At 43.0% G+C, this 17,882-nt stretch overlaps 1 protein-coding gene across 1 annotated transcript in view; it reads left to right on the top strand.

Annotated features, from left to right (window-relative positions):
- The window catches only part of LOC124281966, a 52,866-nt gene that overhangs the window by 23,691 nt on the left and 11,293 nt on the right, over positions 1 to 17,882 (top strand). Inside the window, 2 exon segments of the mRNA XM_046717970.1 lie at positions 4,001 to 4,079; positions 11,511 to 11,547. Coding sequence (XP_046573926.1) covers positions 4,001 to 4,079; positions 11,511 to 11,547 — 116 coding nt within the window.

The following is a 17,882-nucleotide window of genomic DNA, read 5'->3' as shown; positions in this document are numbered from 1 at the left end:
TTTGCGCCATAACCCCACCTGGGAAATTGCTATCGATTTATGTTTGACTCGGGAATTTTCTAATTATGTCTAACACATAAAACCACTGACCCCTGGCATCGCACTCAGAAACAATCACGGAGTTAGCCGGTACAGAGCTCAAGACATTGGAGTCGTGGCCGTATATAATTGCTTGCCTTCTTACCTAATTGACCCGTTTTGAAGAATGAAACACCGACTTTTCGTTTGCTTGTAGCAAAGTTGTAGCCATGTTCTGGTATTCCATGTCGTTTATCACTAAATACCCATTTTCTCATTCTCCAAGTATCGGTTTTTTTTCCTCGTTACATCATCAGATATTAATTACCTCATGACCACAGCTTGAGTGAGTGAGTGAGTGAGTTTAGTTTTACGCCGCACTCAGCAATATTCCAGCTATATTGGGTCGGTCTGTAAATAATCGAGTCTGGACCAGACAATCCAGTGATCAACAGCATGAGCATCTTTCCGCGCAATTGGGAACCGATGACATGTGTCAACCAAGTCAGCAAGCCTGACCACCCGATCCCGTTAGTCGCCTCTTACGACAAGCATAGTCGCCTTTTGTGACCACAGTTTGAAGTAAAGCCTCCCTCATAGTCGCATCTAACTGTCTTTTAATCGCACATGCTATATCAATCACAATATCAATCACAATAGCAAGTGTTTTTTTCATAAACCACATATCTAAGTGCTAGTATTGGTTATTTTATAATCCCATCTTAAAGTACTGGTTGTCTCTCAGTCACATCCTCTAGTATTGCTCATTTTATAATCCCATCTTAAAGTACTGGTTGTCTCTCAGTCACATCCTCTAGTATTGCTCATTTTATAATCACATCTTAAAGTACTGGTTGTCTCTCAGTCACATCCTCTAGTATTGGTTATTTTATAATCACATCTTAAAGTACTGGTTGTCTCTCAGTCACATCCTCTAGTATTGTCTCTTATAATCACATCTTAAAGTACTGGTTGTCTCTCAGTCACATCCTCTAGTATGCTCATTTTATAATCCCATCTTAAAGTACTTGGTTCTCAGTCTCCTCAGTCAATCCTCTGATATTGCTCATTTTATCCTCTAAGTAATCCAAGCCTGGTATTTATTGGTTATTTTATAATCACATCTTAAAGTACTGGTTGTCTCACATCTCAGTATTGCATCCTAATCGCATCTTAAAGTACTGGTTGTCTCAGTGCATCCTCTAGTATTGCTCATTTTATAATCACATCTTAAAGTACTGGTTTGCTCTCTCAGTCACATCCTCTAGTATTGGTTATTTTATAATCACATCTTAAAGTACTGGTTGTCTCTCAGTCACATCCTCTAGTATTGCTCATTTTATAATCCCACATTTAAAGTACTGGTTGTCTCTCAGTCACATCCTCTAGTATTGCTCATTTTATAATCCCATCTTAAAGTACTGGTTGTCTCTCAGTCACATCCTCTAGTATTGCTCATTTTATAATCACATCTTAAAGTACTGGTTGTCTCTCAGTCAACATCCTCTAGTATTGGTTATTTTATAATCACATCTTAAAGTACTGGTTGTCTCTCAGTCACATCCTCTAGTATTGGTTATTTTATAATCCCATCTTAAAGTACTGGTTGTCTCTCAGTCACATCCTCTAGTATTGGTTATTTTATAATCACATCTTAAAGTACTGGTTGTCTCTCAGTCACATCCTCTAGTATTGCTCATTTTATAATCACATCTTAAAGTACTGGTTGTCTCTCAGTCATATCCTCTAGTATTGCTCATTTTATAATCACATCATCAAATATGTTGTCAAATGATAATGTTATCGTTATAATGCTTAGTTGTTTCACACACACCCATCCGCACACGCACATCTTTATTGTCTCACTGTTATTGTCATTTCAAAGCATCTCTACACTATACACGTGTATATGGCCACGGTTCATGCATGAGAGAGCGATGGGAGTAGCCCAGTTGTTAAAGCGTTCACTCCTCACACTGGAGAACCGAGTTCGATTTCCTACTTGATACAATGTGTGAAGCCAATTTTTGGTGTCCCCCAGGTGATATTGCTGAATATTCCTTAATTTACGAACCAAAGGCTCTGAGGTGATGCTGTTGTAGTGAGAGAGTGAGAGAGTGAGTGAGTGAGTGAGCAGTCCGATTAATTGTTCAAAGTTTGACGAAGGCTCCCTATGTAGAGTGTGAGTGAGTGAGTACGGTTTTACGCCGCTTTTAGCAATATTCCAGCAAATATCACGGCGGGGTGGGCTTCACGTTGTGTCCACGTGGGGAATCGAACCCGAGTCTCAGCGTGACGAGCGAACGCCTTACCTACTAGGCTACCCCACCGCCCCCGGTGACGTTGTTGTACTTCCAGAAAGCACTCTGCAACAAAAAAAGGTTGCCCTGTACGTCCAAGGAGTATAGGGTTCGCTAACATGTGTTTTAAGATAATTCTGTTGGATATCTTACCATTCTTGCTTGTTAAGACGTAAATCTGGTTCTAAAGCCCTGTTGCCCGACGATGTTAACACGTCTCTTCACAACAAATTCCGCTGTTCAGTTATGTTATGTAAATCATATAATCTGTCTGGTGCGATCGTTTTCGTCTAAATCAACACCATTACAATAAAACCTCCCTCTCTCCATGACACGCGCGTAATACAGCTCAGGGTAATCTCATCCTTAGGCACATGTTCAGACAAATTACTCAAGCCTTGTCCGCTCCATTGTCCACAATACAGGATCAGGGCTTAATATGTTGACATAGTAACTGGAACCATGCATTCGAGCCACCTTATTTCATATCTGAGTGGGTATGGAGTTGATCAAAAGTCAGTTTCTCCAGGTCTGCCAGGCACCAGTTTGTTTTCAGATTTGCTTGACCCTTGATGTGAGAGCGATGTGTAGTTTATTACTTATACAGTGTGTCAATTGCGATCAGGTTGTGGTCGATTTCAGTTTGACTGCCTCTCCATGTCACGGTGATGTGTTGTGTATTGCTTGGACGGGGTGTCAGTTGCAGTCAGATTCAGCTGTCATTACCCATACATAGACGCTGTCACCTTGGTCATTTCACTTGTCTGGTCAGATGTGTACATTAAGCTGTATCTCAACAAGGCTATAGCTCAAACCGTGCATACCAGGTATTTATCGAATTCAATCTTGCATCCCTCGGGCATTGTATCTGGAGATGCATATAGGTAGCTTACGTGTTTAACTCGGTCCTGACCCGTGAAGATCCGGGTTAGAATTGATCTTTAGAAACTCATGCTTGTCGTAAGAGGCGACTAACGGGATCGGGTGGTCAGGCTCGCTGACTTGTCATCGTATCCCAGTTGCGTAGATCGATGCTTAAGCTGTTGATCACTGAATTGTCTGGCCCAGACTCGATTATTTACAGACCGGCGCTATATAACTGGAATATTGCTGAGTGCGGCGTTACACAACAGACAACTCGGGCCTGAGTTTGTTACGACATGTGATGGTGGTGTTAGTATGTCTCTTCCGTGTACATGCAGGCGGATCATCCTCGATCATCTAGGGAAGCATATCTCCTTTCTTTCAGGATACATACCCTGGACCCAGGATCCACCACAGCTTCTTTTTAGCCCGATTGGCACAACGATTAAACAACCGTTCAATTAAATTAGACTCGTAGTGAGAAACATCGTGCCATCAAACATATTGGCATGGTAACGTCATTCCCGAAAAGTAACTTTGGAAGTTAATGTCTTAGCGCTAAGGGGACCGTAACTCCCATACCTTAATACAGACTTAAGGTAGTCTTAGCGATAGGGTGACCGTAACTCCCATACCTTAATATAGACTTAAGGTAGTCTTAGCGCTAAGGTGACCGTAACTCCCATACCTTAATACAAACTTTAAGTAGTCTTAGCGCGAAGGTTGTGTTGTACAACGGCACCCTGGGTATGTATCATAATGTTATTTCTCCAGGAAGGGAGAAGGACTTGTGTTTATTTCTGCTGTCCTTGTTTCAGCATGACGTTCTGGTCCCGCTATGACCCGGTCGCCCAGCCCAAAGGGAATACTGACCACTGGTCGAACATGAAGATAAGGGTGAGTGCAAGCTGCTGTACATTCTATACATAGGGGCGGTGGGTGTTCATTTCTGGGTCTGAGAAATTGTCACATTACCTTCCACCTTCCTCCTCTCTGGCGGTGGGGTAGCCTAGTGGTTAAAACGTTCGCTCGTCATGCTGAAGACCCGGGTTCGATTCCCCACATGGATACAATGTGTGAAGTCCATTTCGGGTGTCCCCCGCCGTGATATTGCTGGAATATTGCTAAAAGCGGCGTAAAACTAAATCTGACTCAATCACGGTTGACCCTCAGAACAGTATTTCTTCTCTAGTACCCTTACCATAAACAGCTGCCCGTCGCTACTCTTATGAACATATTCAGCAACATGTTTGCTTACGATATTTTTTTATTGATCTGAAATCATTTAAATTCATATTTGAATTGGTCGACATAATATAGGGAACTGAACAACGGTTTACAACTCAAATGATGCTTCGTATTTGAACAGTCGGTAACATCTTCATCCATTTTCCAGTAGTATTTGCTTTCAAAACTATACGTTGTCGACATCAACAACAAAACATATTTACCACTCTCTGCCTCAAATCAATATTATTTATCACTGACATCGTATCTTGTTCAGTATAATGTTTTCAGACATGTATTTCCATTTGAACAAAATCAAATTAGTGATAATTTTGTGCAAAGTTAATTGAAAATACTTCAGATGATTTCTAGGTACGCTTAAATATAGACCAGCATCGAATAACGCTTAAGGAAACAGACTGTGTACTTATAGAATGGCGCATACAAATTACCATCTCAATAGCTGTAGAACGCACTTTTCACTCGCGTCAACTGAGACGTGTAGGATTTTACAAAAACACATTCCAGGGTGGAACATTTAAAATCTCTTTGGTTTTGTTAACTTGGACATTAAACAGGTTTAGTGTCAACATTCTGTACAATACCTCGCACAATGCGCGCTTCTTATCTAGATGTTTATCGCTGCTTATGAAATAGACATTATTAACGTGAGCACGTCTTGAAATGCAATAACGTCTGATTGATATACACACTGTTGATAAAGACCATTTCCTCGAGGGTCATGACAGGTTATTACTTGAGTCAAAACTTGGAATTGGCGGAGACTATCAAATGTGTCGGGTCGGGCAGATTTAGAGGACTCGGGGCAGTCTATATATCACTAGAGGTACAGTGTGTATGGATCGGCGTGGTAGGGGATCTACATGTGGGCGGCAGGTAAGTGGTGAATGAATGTAATTTTACGCCGCTGGTACATTTGTAAGACTACGGTAGTCGTACCTCGGCCAGACAATCTGTTGTTTATATTATAAGCATAGGAAACGATCAACGCCGTCGTTGGAACCTCCGATGGTAAACGGTGCACGGTTGTCTCAGTCATTTAACGCGCAGTGATCAACAACTCTGTGGGTGCGGTGGGTAGCCTAGTGATTAAAGCGTTCGCTCGTCACGCCGAAGACCTGGGTTCGATTCCCCACATGGGTACAATGTGTGAAGCCCCATTTCTGGTGTCCCCTGCTGTGATATTGCTGGAATATTGCTATAATCGGCGGAAAACTAAACTCACTCCCTCACGAACAGCTCTGTGCAGAGTTACTTCCCTTGGGCGTGCCAGGAACCTATGATCGAGCTATTTATGTTTGTACGTATGATGGCCCCGTGCTCGTGGGCTTCACCAACCTGGTAAATGTCTAAGACCGGCATCACTTCCTGCTTTCTCCCTAAGGGGCGGCAGTGTAGTCTAATGGTTAAAGCGTCCTCTCGTCACCCTGAAGACCGGAGTTCGAGTCCCCACATGGGTATAAAGTCCATTTCTGGCGCCCCCCGCCGTGATATTCCTAGAATATTGCTAAAAGCGACGTAAAACCATACTCACTCACTCCAACATTATTAGATTACACGTGCGGTTTGAAACACAACCTACCGATTTTACAAAGTATGAAAAAATCTGTCTCAGTTTGAGACAAGCATGATTCAGTGGGGACCATGATTCAGTGGGGGTGATGATTCAGTGGGGAGCATGATTCAGTGGGGGTGATGATTCAGTGGGAACCACGATTCAATGGGAACCACGATTCAGTGGGGACCATGATTCAGTGGGGTCTGTTTCACGCACTCAGGGGTGGTACCCTGGGCCTAAAACGTTGTGAGTAAATGTCGGAACATGTGTTTGTCTTAAAACCATTGTCTCTCTGATGTGTGTTCAAGGTAGGAGTACCCTTGTCTGTTCCCTCCCTGCGTTAAGGGTATGAAACAAGGACTGGTTGGCTAGAAGTCAGTGTGGAGTGTCTGAGTGAGCTAACCGTGTTAAACTGTGGCGGGATATCTGTCCCACACACGACCTGGCCACATAATGATCTGCAACCTTTAACCCCTTTTACCTCACCTCCCATTTCTAGGAAGCAAGTTGATCTTTAATGTTACTTAAAACTTGAGTAGTATTACGACGGTGAACTCATTGAATTTAACAAAATATACCATTTTTTAATTAAAATCTGAATGCTTTAATATTCAGGCTTCCCAACTGTCAGAATGGATTTTGAAGGGTCTTGAAAACATAAAATATTTAGGTACATTGATTTGCATATTTAGGCCAGTAGTCAATGAAATGACAGACCTGTTTAAATGAGGCTATCAATACTCCCAGTGGAGGGGTTGTAAGAATGGGCTTTATATACGGTACCCACAAAATGAATCGTAACTGGGTCTTCGGCGTGAAGAGCGAACGCTCTAACAATCAGGCTATTTTATCTTGTATACATAAGGCCATGAACTACATTTGTCAATTTGAAGGCCGGGCGCATTTTGTCATGGATCAGTGACCTGATGTCCTTGCAAATCTGAACAAATTTAGATCTCAGGCCGCGCATTGCACAAGGTGGTAGCGCTGCGACAAGCACAGTTCTTCTCAGCTCTGGTATGGGTAAGACTGGTTTTGCAACTCAGGCCTGGCAAGCAGAAGTGAGTATACACTAAGATTTTATGTATACATGTATACATGTCCACGCCTGTAGAATATATCCAGATGTATACAGACTGTCTACAGAACGTTGTAGTGTTGTTTATGACCACTTGCTGAGACCACCATTCGAGACTGATCCAGCGAGTGAGCGGGTTTAGTTTTACGCCATCTTAGCAATATTCCAGCAATATCACGGCGGGGACACCAGAAGTGAGCTCATACATTATACACTTGTGGGGAATAGAAGACGTGTCTTTGTCGTGACGAGCGACTGCTTTAACCAGTATGTAGATTACCACACCTCCGAAACAGATCCAGGAATACGCCTATTTGTAGTTTGACGCCACTCTCGATATTTGCAACAATATGACGGCGGTGTAAAATAACTGAGGCTTGATATAATGAGCAACGCTCGATGCTATTGGAATACGATGACATAAATGATCCAGGTCAGCATGTCTGATCACCACATCCTGTTAGTTTAGTTTACATGTAGTTTAGTTTAGTTTAGTTATACGCCGCACATATCAATATTCCAGCTATGTGGCGGCGGTCTGAAAATAATCGATGATTACACAATGCCATTTAGAAATAATCGAGCCGGGACCAGAAAATCCAGTGATCAACATCATGAGCATCGATGTACGTAATTGGAATACAATAATGTGTATCAATGAAGTCTGCGAACCTGACCACCCGATCCTGTTAGTCGCTTCTTATACGACAAGCATGGGTTACTGAAGATCAATTCTAACCCGGATCTCCGCGGGACGCCTCGAAAGAGAAGCATTGGTCGCTGAAGACGGATTGTTCACAAGAAGTTGGGTAGGGGACAGGGGTGAAATGAATATAAATTTTATTTGACATTCTCACTATGAAAATCTATAAAACAAATTACAGACACTGCATAACAACGCACAGATCAATCATCCCATAGACGGATCACGATAAGTGTATTCGTGTGACTTCAGATTACAATCTCTTGTCTCCTCGAACAGACAAACGATATTTAAAACTGCCTCAGTAATAGTTACCCAACGCGGTAATAAATATTGGGAGGAAGCAATAAAACCAGATCGGCCAACACGTACACTGAATGCATCAAACAGATGGAATGTGACACTTTCTCTGTGTTCGCATATAAAGCCTGTGAATTCAAAACTTCGATCAAGAGGAATCTCATCCATTTTGGCTGCACACCCTGTCATTGAGCATTGTGGGTAGCGACTCGAACACTAAGCTTGTACCGTCGATGTAATGTCCAATACGGTGTGTGTCCAGTATAGCATGTGCTCACGGTGCGACATAACTCTCAGGTAGAATTACACTGTGTAGGGGCTTTGTAGCCCATGACAAAGCCTTAGACTGAAATCCGCTCATGAATTCTCAGTTTGTTAAATGTAATCTTTTGTTCCGCTCTATGACTGCCGACAAATCAGCGATCTCCGGGATTAACGATTGTGAGGATTATCCGTTTTGGCAGATTGGTTCCTGAGACCATGAGTGGGAAATTTGTCACTCGTTGAATCATCAATAGCCCTAAGTTACTGTTGTCACGCTGGGCACTAGAGTGTATTGAGGCATGGGAGACTGAAGGGCCTAACGTGGCGCTAGAATATACCTGTCTCCTCGGTGAGTGTTACCAGAGACCATATAATATTATTATATGGTCTCTGGTGTTACACAGATCATGGGAATACTGTCAGCTAGTTGCACTGTAGTCTGTTTACAGAACTTACACAAATACATACCGCCATTGTATAATATTTGGAAAGTCTAGATTACTGCACCAAGAAAGTATCTTCGCTGCTTGTAAATATTCTTCATTTAGATAATTTACGGACTCTGTTTCCTTGAAAATATGTCCATTTTAGAGACGAGATGTTAGTCTACGCGCAGATTCAGCGTTGTGAGAAATACCTCAGTCAAAATAGATAAGCCTCGCTTATTAGATTGTATTTTAAGTTTATAAATTTACATCTGAAAGTAATATCATTCCAAATGTATTCTAGGGGCATTTATATACTCAGGCAATAACCCGTGAAGATCCGGGTTAGAAATGGTCTTCAGCAACCAATGCTTGTCTCCCTCGTGAAGATCCGGTTTAGAATTGGGCTTCAGCAACCAATGGTGGTCTCCCCCGTGAAGATCCGGGTTAGAATTGGACTTCAGCAACCAATGGTGGTCTCCCCCGTGAAGATCCGGGTTAGAATTGGGCTTCAGCAACCAATGGTGGTCTCCCCCGTGAAGATCCGGGTTAGAATTGGGCTTCAGCAACCAATGGTGGTCTCCCCCGTGAAGATCCGGGTTAGAATTGGGCTTCAAACCAATGGTGGTCTCCCCGTGAAGATCCGGGTTAGAATTGGGCTTCAGCAACCAATGGTGGTCTCCCCCGTGAAGATCCGGGTTAGAATGGGACTTCAGCAACCAATGGTGGTCTCCCCGTGAAGATCCGGGTTAGAATTGGGCTTCAGCAACCAATGGTGGTCTCCCCCGTGAAGATCCGGTTTAGAATTGGGCTTCAGTAACCAATGGTGGTCTCCCCCGTGAAGATCCGGGTTAGAATGGGACTTCAGTAACCAATGGTTGGCTCCCCCGTGAAGATCCGGGTTAGAATGGGACTTCAGCAACCAATGGTGGTCTCCCCCGTGAAGATCCGGGTTAGAATTGGACTTCAGTAACCAATGGTTGTCTCCCCCGTGAAGATCCGGGTTAGAATTGGGCTTCAGCAACCAATGGTGGTCTCCCCCGTGAAGATCCGGGTTAGAATTGGGCTTCAGTAACCAATGGTGGTCTCCCCCGTGAAGATCCGGGTTAGAATTGGGCTTCAGTAACCAATGGTTGTCTCCCCCGTGAAGATCCGGGTTAGAATTGGACTTCAGTAACCAATGGTGGTTTCCCCCGTGAAGATCCGGGTTAGAATTGGGCTTCAGTAACCAATGGTGGTCCATTGAGGCTAGTGTGCTTGTTATATGAACTTACGAGAGAGAGCGGTCAGGTTCTCTGACTTGGTTGACACATGTCATCGTATCCCCACTGCGTTTATCGATGCTCACACTGTCAATCACCGGGACTCGATCCAGACTCGATTATTTACAGACCGACGTCATATCGATGGACTATTTATGTATGCAGTGTAAAACAACAAACCAACCAAACAGGTAATACAAATGTGGATGATAGAAGTGGATGTTTCAGTGTAATCGGTAAATACATTCTCGGTGGTCGACACCGGGATGGGAGAACGTGGTTGAGGACCTGCCCACAGATTCCCATTTTATCGAGTAATATAAATGTCTTCTATCATCATTTTCATCTTTTCCATGAAAAGTATTTCTTGGATCACTACCGGCCTGTGTAAATAGCAGTTCATAGAAAACCGTTATGTGAATATGATCAAAGTAAATGGGTAATTTCTTTGAATTTGCCATTACAGTAATAACACTTGGATGAATCCAACAAAACTGATTTCTCTGATTATCATGAATCGCTGTAGTCTACCTGAGCTCCGAATCTGTCACCATTATATATTGATCATTGGCTATATGAAACGCTATCAATAGACTCAAAGGGCCTCAAATATATGCTGTTCTCATACACCGACATTCCCAGGTTCAAGATTCTTCAGGTTGGTTTTACAAAACATCTTTACAAACGTCCTGGGAATTTAATCTGACTCTACTTCTTAATGAATTATTGACGTAGTATGTTTCTTATTGCAGATTTAATTAAATAATCAAGATCGGATCCTTATCAGGATATATGTATAGAATTTGAGTTCGTTTAAGCGCTACTTTGGCAATGCAACCTCTTTGAAAGCGAAATACAGCTATATATCGATCAGCATCCGTTTCTTTACCCATGTATACATGAAAGGATGGAGAGGTTCTTTAAAGCTGTACAAAACTCCCTGGGTGGTTGGTGGTATAACCGCAATAGGGCTATATATCGATCAGCATCCGTTTCTTTACCCATGTATACATGAACGGATGGAGAAGTTCTTTAAACCTGTACAAAACTCCCTGGGTGGTTGGTGGTATAACCGAAATACAGCTATATATCGATCAGCATCCGTTTCTTTACCCATGTATACATGAACGGATGGAGAAGTTCTTTAAACCTGTACAAAACTCCCTGGGTGGTTGGTGGTATAACCGAAATACAGCTATATATCGATCAGCATCCGTTTCTTTACCCATGTATACATGAAAGGATGGAGAAGTTCTTTAAAGCTGTACAAAACTCCCTGGGTTGATGGGAACGGGTCGGTTGTATCAGGACCTGGTGGAGTATCCCTGCTGACTGAGTCAGTACTGTGTGTTGGGGGTATAACCTGAAACACTGACACACCACGTGTACTAGTTATATGTTCATATTGACTTGATATTGTGTTTAGCCAGCACATTGTTTCAGATGCTGTTAAGTATTGATGAAGTACAATGCCACGTGTTATGTTACAGAGCAGCATGGGCAGCCCGGCAGCTGGGCGAGATGGAGGTAGGTCCAGCATCATTCTTTATGTTAGGTGAGGTGAGGTGAAATTGGGTTTAACGTCGTGCTTGAGAATATTTCGCTCATATGACGACGTGCATGCGTGTGTGTGTGTGTGTGTATGTGCGGCTGCTTGTACTAGCCCAGACTTAAACTGGTTTTATAGTGCTAGCCCACTGATATACCATGCCGCAGTGAAGCATGAATACCCTACTCAGACACATTATACTGACTCCGAGCCGACCAGTCCTTGTTGTACCTATTAATGCCGAGCGCCAGACAGTACCATATTTTAACGTCTTTTGGTATGACGAGGTCGGGGATCGAACCCGCGACCTTCCGCTCTCCGGGCGGACGCTCTAACCACTACACCACGGAGGCGGTCTCATGCTTTATGTATTATGTATGCTGTAGTTTTGTACAACTATACCTTCAAGAGTAGACCCGGATGTAGATCCCGGAACGAATGCCCCACCATTCGCTGGTTGTAAGAGCCGACTAATGTGGATCAGGTGGCCAGGCTGGAAAGCCTAATTATTGTTTATTACCATGCCTCGATGGCGTCCTGCTTTCAGTCACTGATTCGCCTGGTCCAGGGTCCCTTTTCACAAAGCTCTCGTAAGCCTAAGATCTCGTAACTCCCATAGCCTACTGTATCATTGAGGTAGGACAGTCCAAAGACATATATACGTCTTTGGACAGTCATAGCGCTACGATAGCTTTGTGAAACGGGGCCCTGATCCCATTACTTGAAGCCTCGTAAGCCTAAGATGTCGTAACTTTTTTCGTAGCATTCGTACTTCCTATACTGTAACATTGACTTACGATAGTCGTAGCGCTTCGAGGGCTTTGTAAAACGGGGCCCAGGGCCATGTTCCAGAAAGCGTTCTTAGTTAATCTTAACTCCTTTAACACAGGCCTTCAAGAACCCCAGCGCTAACATCGCTTCGTAAGGCGACGGTTTATGCCGATGTTCACTCTATCGTCCACTAGTTTGCCTTGGTATACGTAACGAACCAGCGTGATATAGCATTTACTCACTGGATTACGTGGCTGGATTACTGGACAGACATCGCAATGACCGTAACACAGCTGTGTAACACATTCTTTGCAGATGTTTAACAAAATCGCTGTGGGCGCATTCAACTGGCTTACGAATACTTCACTGGTGCTTTGTCAGTTTGGTTTGACTGAATAAGTATATATGAAATAATATATCAGCTCCAGTCGACAAACCAGGCACCAGTAATCGCCAGTACAAATTCATAAATGCAGTAGTGTATGATATCTAATAACATTTTTGTACTTCAGGCATAAAAACATCTCAACTAATGAAATGATTTCATTTATGATATTTTTACGGTTTTTGCAGCTTATGACGTGATTTGAAAAGTTAATATATTTGTAAGGAATGACACCACTATTCTTATTCATGTCCTAATTTGTAGACACTGTATGATTAATACTATCTGGCTCGATTTACAAATGAGACACAGGAGTAAGCCAGCAGTCGGTCTTATAAAGAATGGTTATGAATATATGCTTTATGGTAATAAATGAGTCGGCTAGCAGGGCTGCATAAAACGTTCAATATAATCGCCAGTGGTACCATGGTAACACACTGGTATGAAGTTAAAAGACATCGTTGCCATTCTTCATTACCTACAGAGGAAATAGATTTAAATAAAAAAAAGACATGTCGCCCACATATGGTTAGTTCCATGCATTTCAAATTAAAGAAAATCAAGAGTTTTACATATGAACAAGACAATGATTTTAACCCCCAAGCAACAACTTCTCTAACATTTAAATTATTATCTGTAACAGACTTGAGGCTTCTGGAAATGTCAGGAGTTTGCTGGCTTTGATTTGTTAAAGACGTGTAATAGTGACTTCCTTTAGGTCTCAAGTTTAACACTGGCGTTGTTGTTACTTACTTGATTGTAGTTTGGTTGTGTGTGGCTTCATTGTGCTAGTGTGATATCAGAGTCACTTATCTGTACAACAGGATCTTTACAGAATGAACGCTTGAGTGAGTGAGTGAGTGAATGAGTGAGTGAGTGAGTGAATATGGACGCGCGCTTTCAGCAATATTCCAGCAATAGCACGGCAGGAGACACCAACAATGGACGTTAGCTATAGTAAACGCATGAGTTGTACAATGCGAATCGTTAAATGCGTTAACAGAAATGACAATCTGTAGTTTTTACAAATGTTTCTTGATCTTCCTCCATTCAATGTTCAAAATCAATATAGCAATTCCGAGAGGATCAGGTCGTTTGTCAAGGCCTTATAATGGCCATGCATTGCAGGTGAACCGTTATCATGACATGTGTAGAGACGTCTTGAAGTATCCCCGAGTACTGGCGCACTCAGAGGAAGTGTTCTCGGTACCTGTAATTACGTAATACGTTACAACACAGTTGTAGAACCACTCTTTCATATTGGTTTACATTCTAACCCAAACACAGAAAGTGTTAAACCGTCATACATTTATTAATTTATTATATTTTCTAAATATTTTTCCACTGCTGGTGTATCTAGATTGCAATATTCACAAAGGTTTATTGCATTATATATAAAATGAAATATTCTGAATTCGGACTTATCCGGGCTGCCTATTTCTTGTGTTAGACTAAAGACACAGATATACGGTATATTCTACTCAACCATAACATGGGCACCTAATGATTTAGCCTCTGGGTACTCCTTACACAGGCGGAGTGTCAGGTATTAATAAAACACTAAGGTTGCATCAAAATAATTTCTCTGGCCACATTTGTACCCAAAAGAGACGAGGAAGGTCTCAGTTTTCTCATTTTATCGAAAACAAAACTAATGAGGGAAGAATACGTATTTTCCCCAACCAACAAACACATCTGAACTCAGCACATTAATATAATGTCAGTCGAGAAATGTTCCCGTTTTAGCCTAACAGACAGACAATATTTAATTCACTACCATAGATGTTCGATGGGTACAAGAACAGGTAAACATCTTGGGAACAATGCCAGCTTGTGAGGTCTTGCAGTGTTCTGCAAGATGGACTCTGGTCTAATGAAGTTCAGAGTAACATGTGGATAAACAATGTCATCTATGTATGTTGCTGTGACAATTGCTGTGAACATTGAACTGGGGAATTCTATAATGACTGCAGTCTCCCCGGGTCATTAGACCACCAAGTCGGTGTCTCACGCACTGTGGCATCTAGATACGGTTCATCTTGGTGTCTGAGGACACGAATCGTTAGTAAGCTAAAGACGTTAGCTCGACTCATCAGGGAACAGTACTTGCAACCATTGCTGCTTATGACGACATTCTGACCCGTGAAGTCCGGGTTAGAATATAGGCCTTCAGTAACCCCTGTTTGTCGTAAGAGGCGACTAACGGGATCGGGTGATCAGGCGCGCTGACTTTGTTAACACATGTGATCGGTTCCCAATTGCGCAGATCGATGCTCATGCTGTTGATCACTGGATTGTCTGGTCCAGACTCAATTATTTACAGACCGCCGCCATCATAGCTGGAAATTTGCTGGGAGCGGCGTAAAACTAAACTCACTCACTCACTATTAGAACATTCTGGATGAGGGCACTCGATCGACTGGACGAACTGGTCATATAGCTGGACACAGGCCGTATATTGGCAGGTCGATGGCTTGGATACCGACGGGTGTAACCCGTGATGATCCCGGTTAAAATGGCCTTCAGCTACCTATGACTGTAAGAGGCGACCGACAGGATCGGGTCCTCGGGCTGATGCTTGTCATGGGTATCCTGCTTAGGATGTCAATCACTAGGGTGTCTAGTCCAGACTAGAATATTTACAGATCGCCATCAGATATCGTTGATGTTGCTGAATGCGACGTTAAACAAAACCCCAACAAAATAAACAAACAAAACGACGTTAGTGTGGCTGGCAGTCCGCAGGTGTAGTCTCGAGCGAGCTCGAGGCGTGGGGCACCACATAACGACCGCATGCTCAGTATGATCTACCTCAGGTCTATCGGAACGTGGCTTGCAACCTGACGGTTGTATGGAATCACCTGTGGATGGCGGAGGGCAACTCTCCCACGCATATGTTATGACGGGACTTGCCCAGTCCCCTCTCCGTGATTGCATGGTTTTGCAAACTAGTATATTTAGAGTATGTATAGCTAATGTTGGTGTCAGATGACCAAAAACCAACACCTCCCTGTTTTGCATTTGGTTAAAGTGAGAAGGGGGCGTACATTCAGTTGTTTCATGAATATTGACTTTTGCTTTGCCGAATCTCCGGATCATACAATCAGTCAAAACTTGGCGTAAAGCATATAAGCAATTACACCCATGGGCTTATTTGCGACTCTTAGAGAACTGCCCTATTCTGCTCAGTTCTCTCAACCTCGGGACAATATCTTCATTACCTACGGAGTGTCCCAATTCTTTTTTTGATGAGCATATGTAAACTATCTCCAATGGCGCGGACAGAAAAGCATGTCTGTAGTCAAGTAGGTTTTTATTTCCTAAACCAATTACCCTGAAAAGCATTAACATCGATCAAATTGCCGTGGGTTGTCTTCCCGAGTTTTGCTCGAATTGCTCCACTCAGATGTCCCCAAGAAGTCAGTCAGTGCACCTGCGTAAAAACTGCGAAGCACAACACGTTTGTGTGAGACATAGGCAATAGACATGGATTAAACCGTTCCTGACAGGTGATTGATTGAAACTTACCCTCGCAGTGCTCGGTAATTGAGCATGCGTGTTCACCGGCCATATACCCGCACATCGCGCCGTTAAATATTGGGTAACTGATAATTAACGTCAGTGTGGCACTGGCCAGACGCTGGTGCTGCAGCAGGGATCCAGTCTCGCCGTAGGTAAGGAAACAAGCCATTTCCACACTTCCTGCAAATAGATCATTTAGAAATTATGACATTGTTTCATTTATCGGTCAACGAGAAGACGAATCTTATACGTTAATGTTGTTAGGTGATGATTTTGAAGCAGCCCGTTGCAATGATAATGGAAGGTTTATCAGTTTATTCAACGAGGTTTGACCGTGCATGTTAAGTAATTGATGATTGTGGTGAACAATCAGACGTTATTTATAAAATGTATATTAAGCGGTGTTGGTAATGAAATGGAAACCAATGTACAGTCTTTGTACTCCGAGAATCAACCTGTTTTCTCGACATATCTGACTGTTCCTGTCTGGACTGTTCCTATCTGGACTGTTCCTGTCTGGACTGTTCCTATCTGGACTGTTCCTGTCTGGACTGTTCCTATCTGGACTGTTCCTGTCTGGACTGTTCCTATCTGGACTGTTCCTGTCTGGTCTGTTCCTATCTGGACTGTTCCTGTCTGGACTGGACTGTTCCTGTCTGGACTGTTCCTATCTGGACTGTTCCTGTCTGGACTGTTCCTATCTGGACTGTTCCTATCTCTGGACTGTTCCTGTCTGGACTGTTCCTATCTGGACTGTTGGACTGTTCCTATCTGGACTGTTCCTGTCTGGACTGTTCCTATCTGGACTGTTCCTGTCTGGACTGTTCCTGTCTGGACTGTTCCTATCTGGACTGTTCCTGTCTGGACTGTTCCTGTGTGGACTGTTCCTATCTGGACTGTTCCTGTCTGGACTGTTCCTATCTGGACTGTTCCTATCTGGACTGTTCCTGTCTGGACTGTTCCTGTCTGGACTGTTCCTATCTGGACTGTTCCTATCTGGACTGTTCCTATCTGTTCCTGTCTGGACTGTTCCTATCTGGACTGTTCCTATCTGGACTGTTCCCCTGTGGACTGTTCCTGTCGATGGACATGTTCCCTTACTTGCTTATCTGAAGGATAAACTGTTCCTATCTTGACTGCTCCTGAATGGACTTGGACTAGTAGCACCTGAATGGATCGACATAAGCCCTTACTTGATTGAGGTAGTAGTACCTGAATAGACAGACATAAACCCTTACTTGATTGAGGTAGTAGCACCTGAATGGACAGACATAAACCCTTACTTGATTGAGGTAGTAGCACCTGAATGGACAGACATAAACCCTTACTTGATTGAGGTAGTAGCACCTGAATGGACAGACGTAAACCCTTACTTGATTGAGGTAGTAGCACCTGAATGGACAGACATAAACCCTTACTTGATTGAGGTAGTAGCACCTAATTGAGGTAGTAGCACCTGAATGGACAGACATGACCCTTAGATTGAGGTAGTAGCACCTGATTGAGGTAGTAGCACCTGAATGGACAGACATAAACCCTTACTTGATTGAGGTAGTAGCACCTGAATGGACAGACATAAACCCTTACTTGATTGAGGTAGTAGCACCTGAATGGACAGACATAAACCCTTACTTG

Source organism: Haliotis rubra, unplaced genomic scaffold (assembly GCF_003918875.1).
Source record: "Haliotis rubra isolate DU_JTF1 unplaced genomic scaffold, ASM391887v1 Scf291, whole genome shotgun sequence".
In the NCBI taxonomy this organism is placed as follows: Eukaryota; Metazoa; Mollusca; class Gastropoda; order Lepetellida; family Haliotidae; genus Haliotis; species Haliotis rubra.
This window is presented reverse-complemented; position numbering and strand designations above follow the sequence as displayed.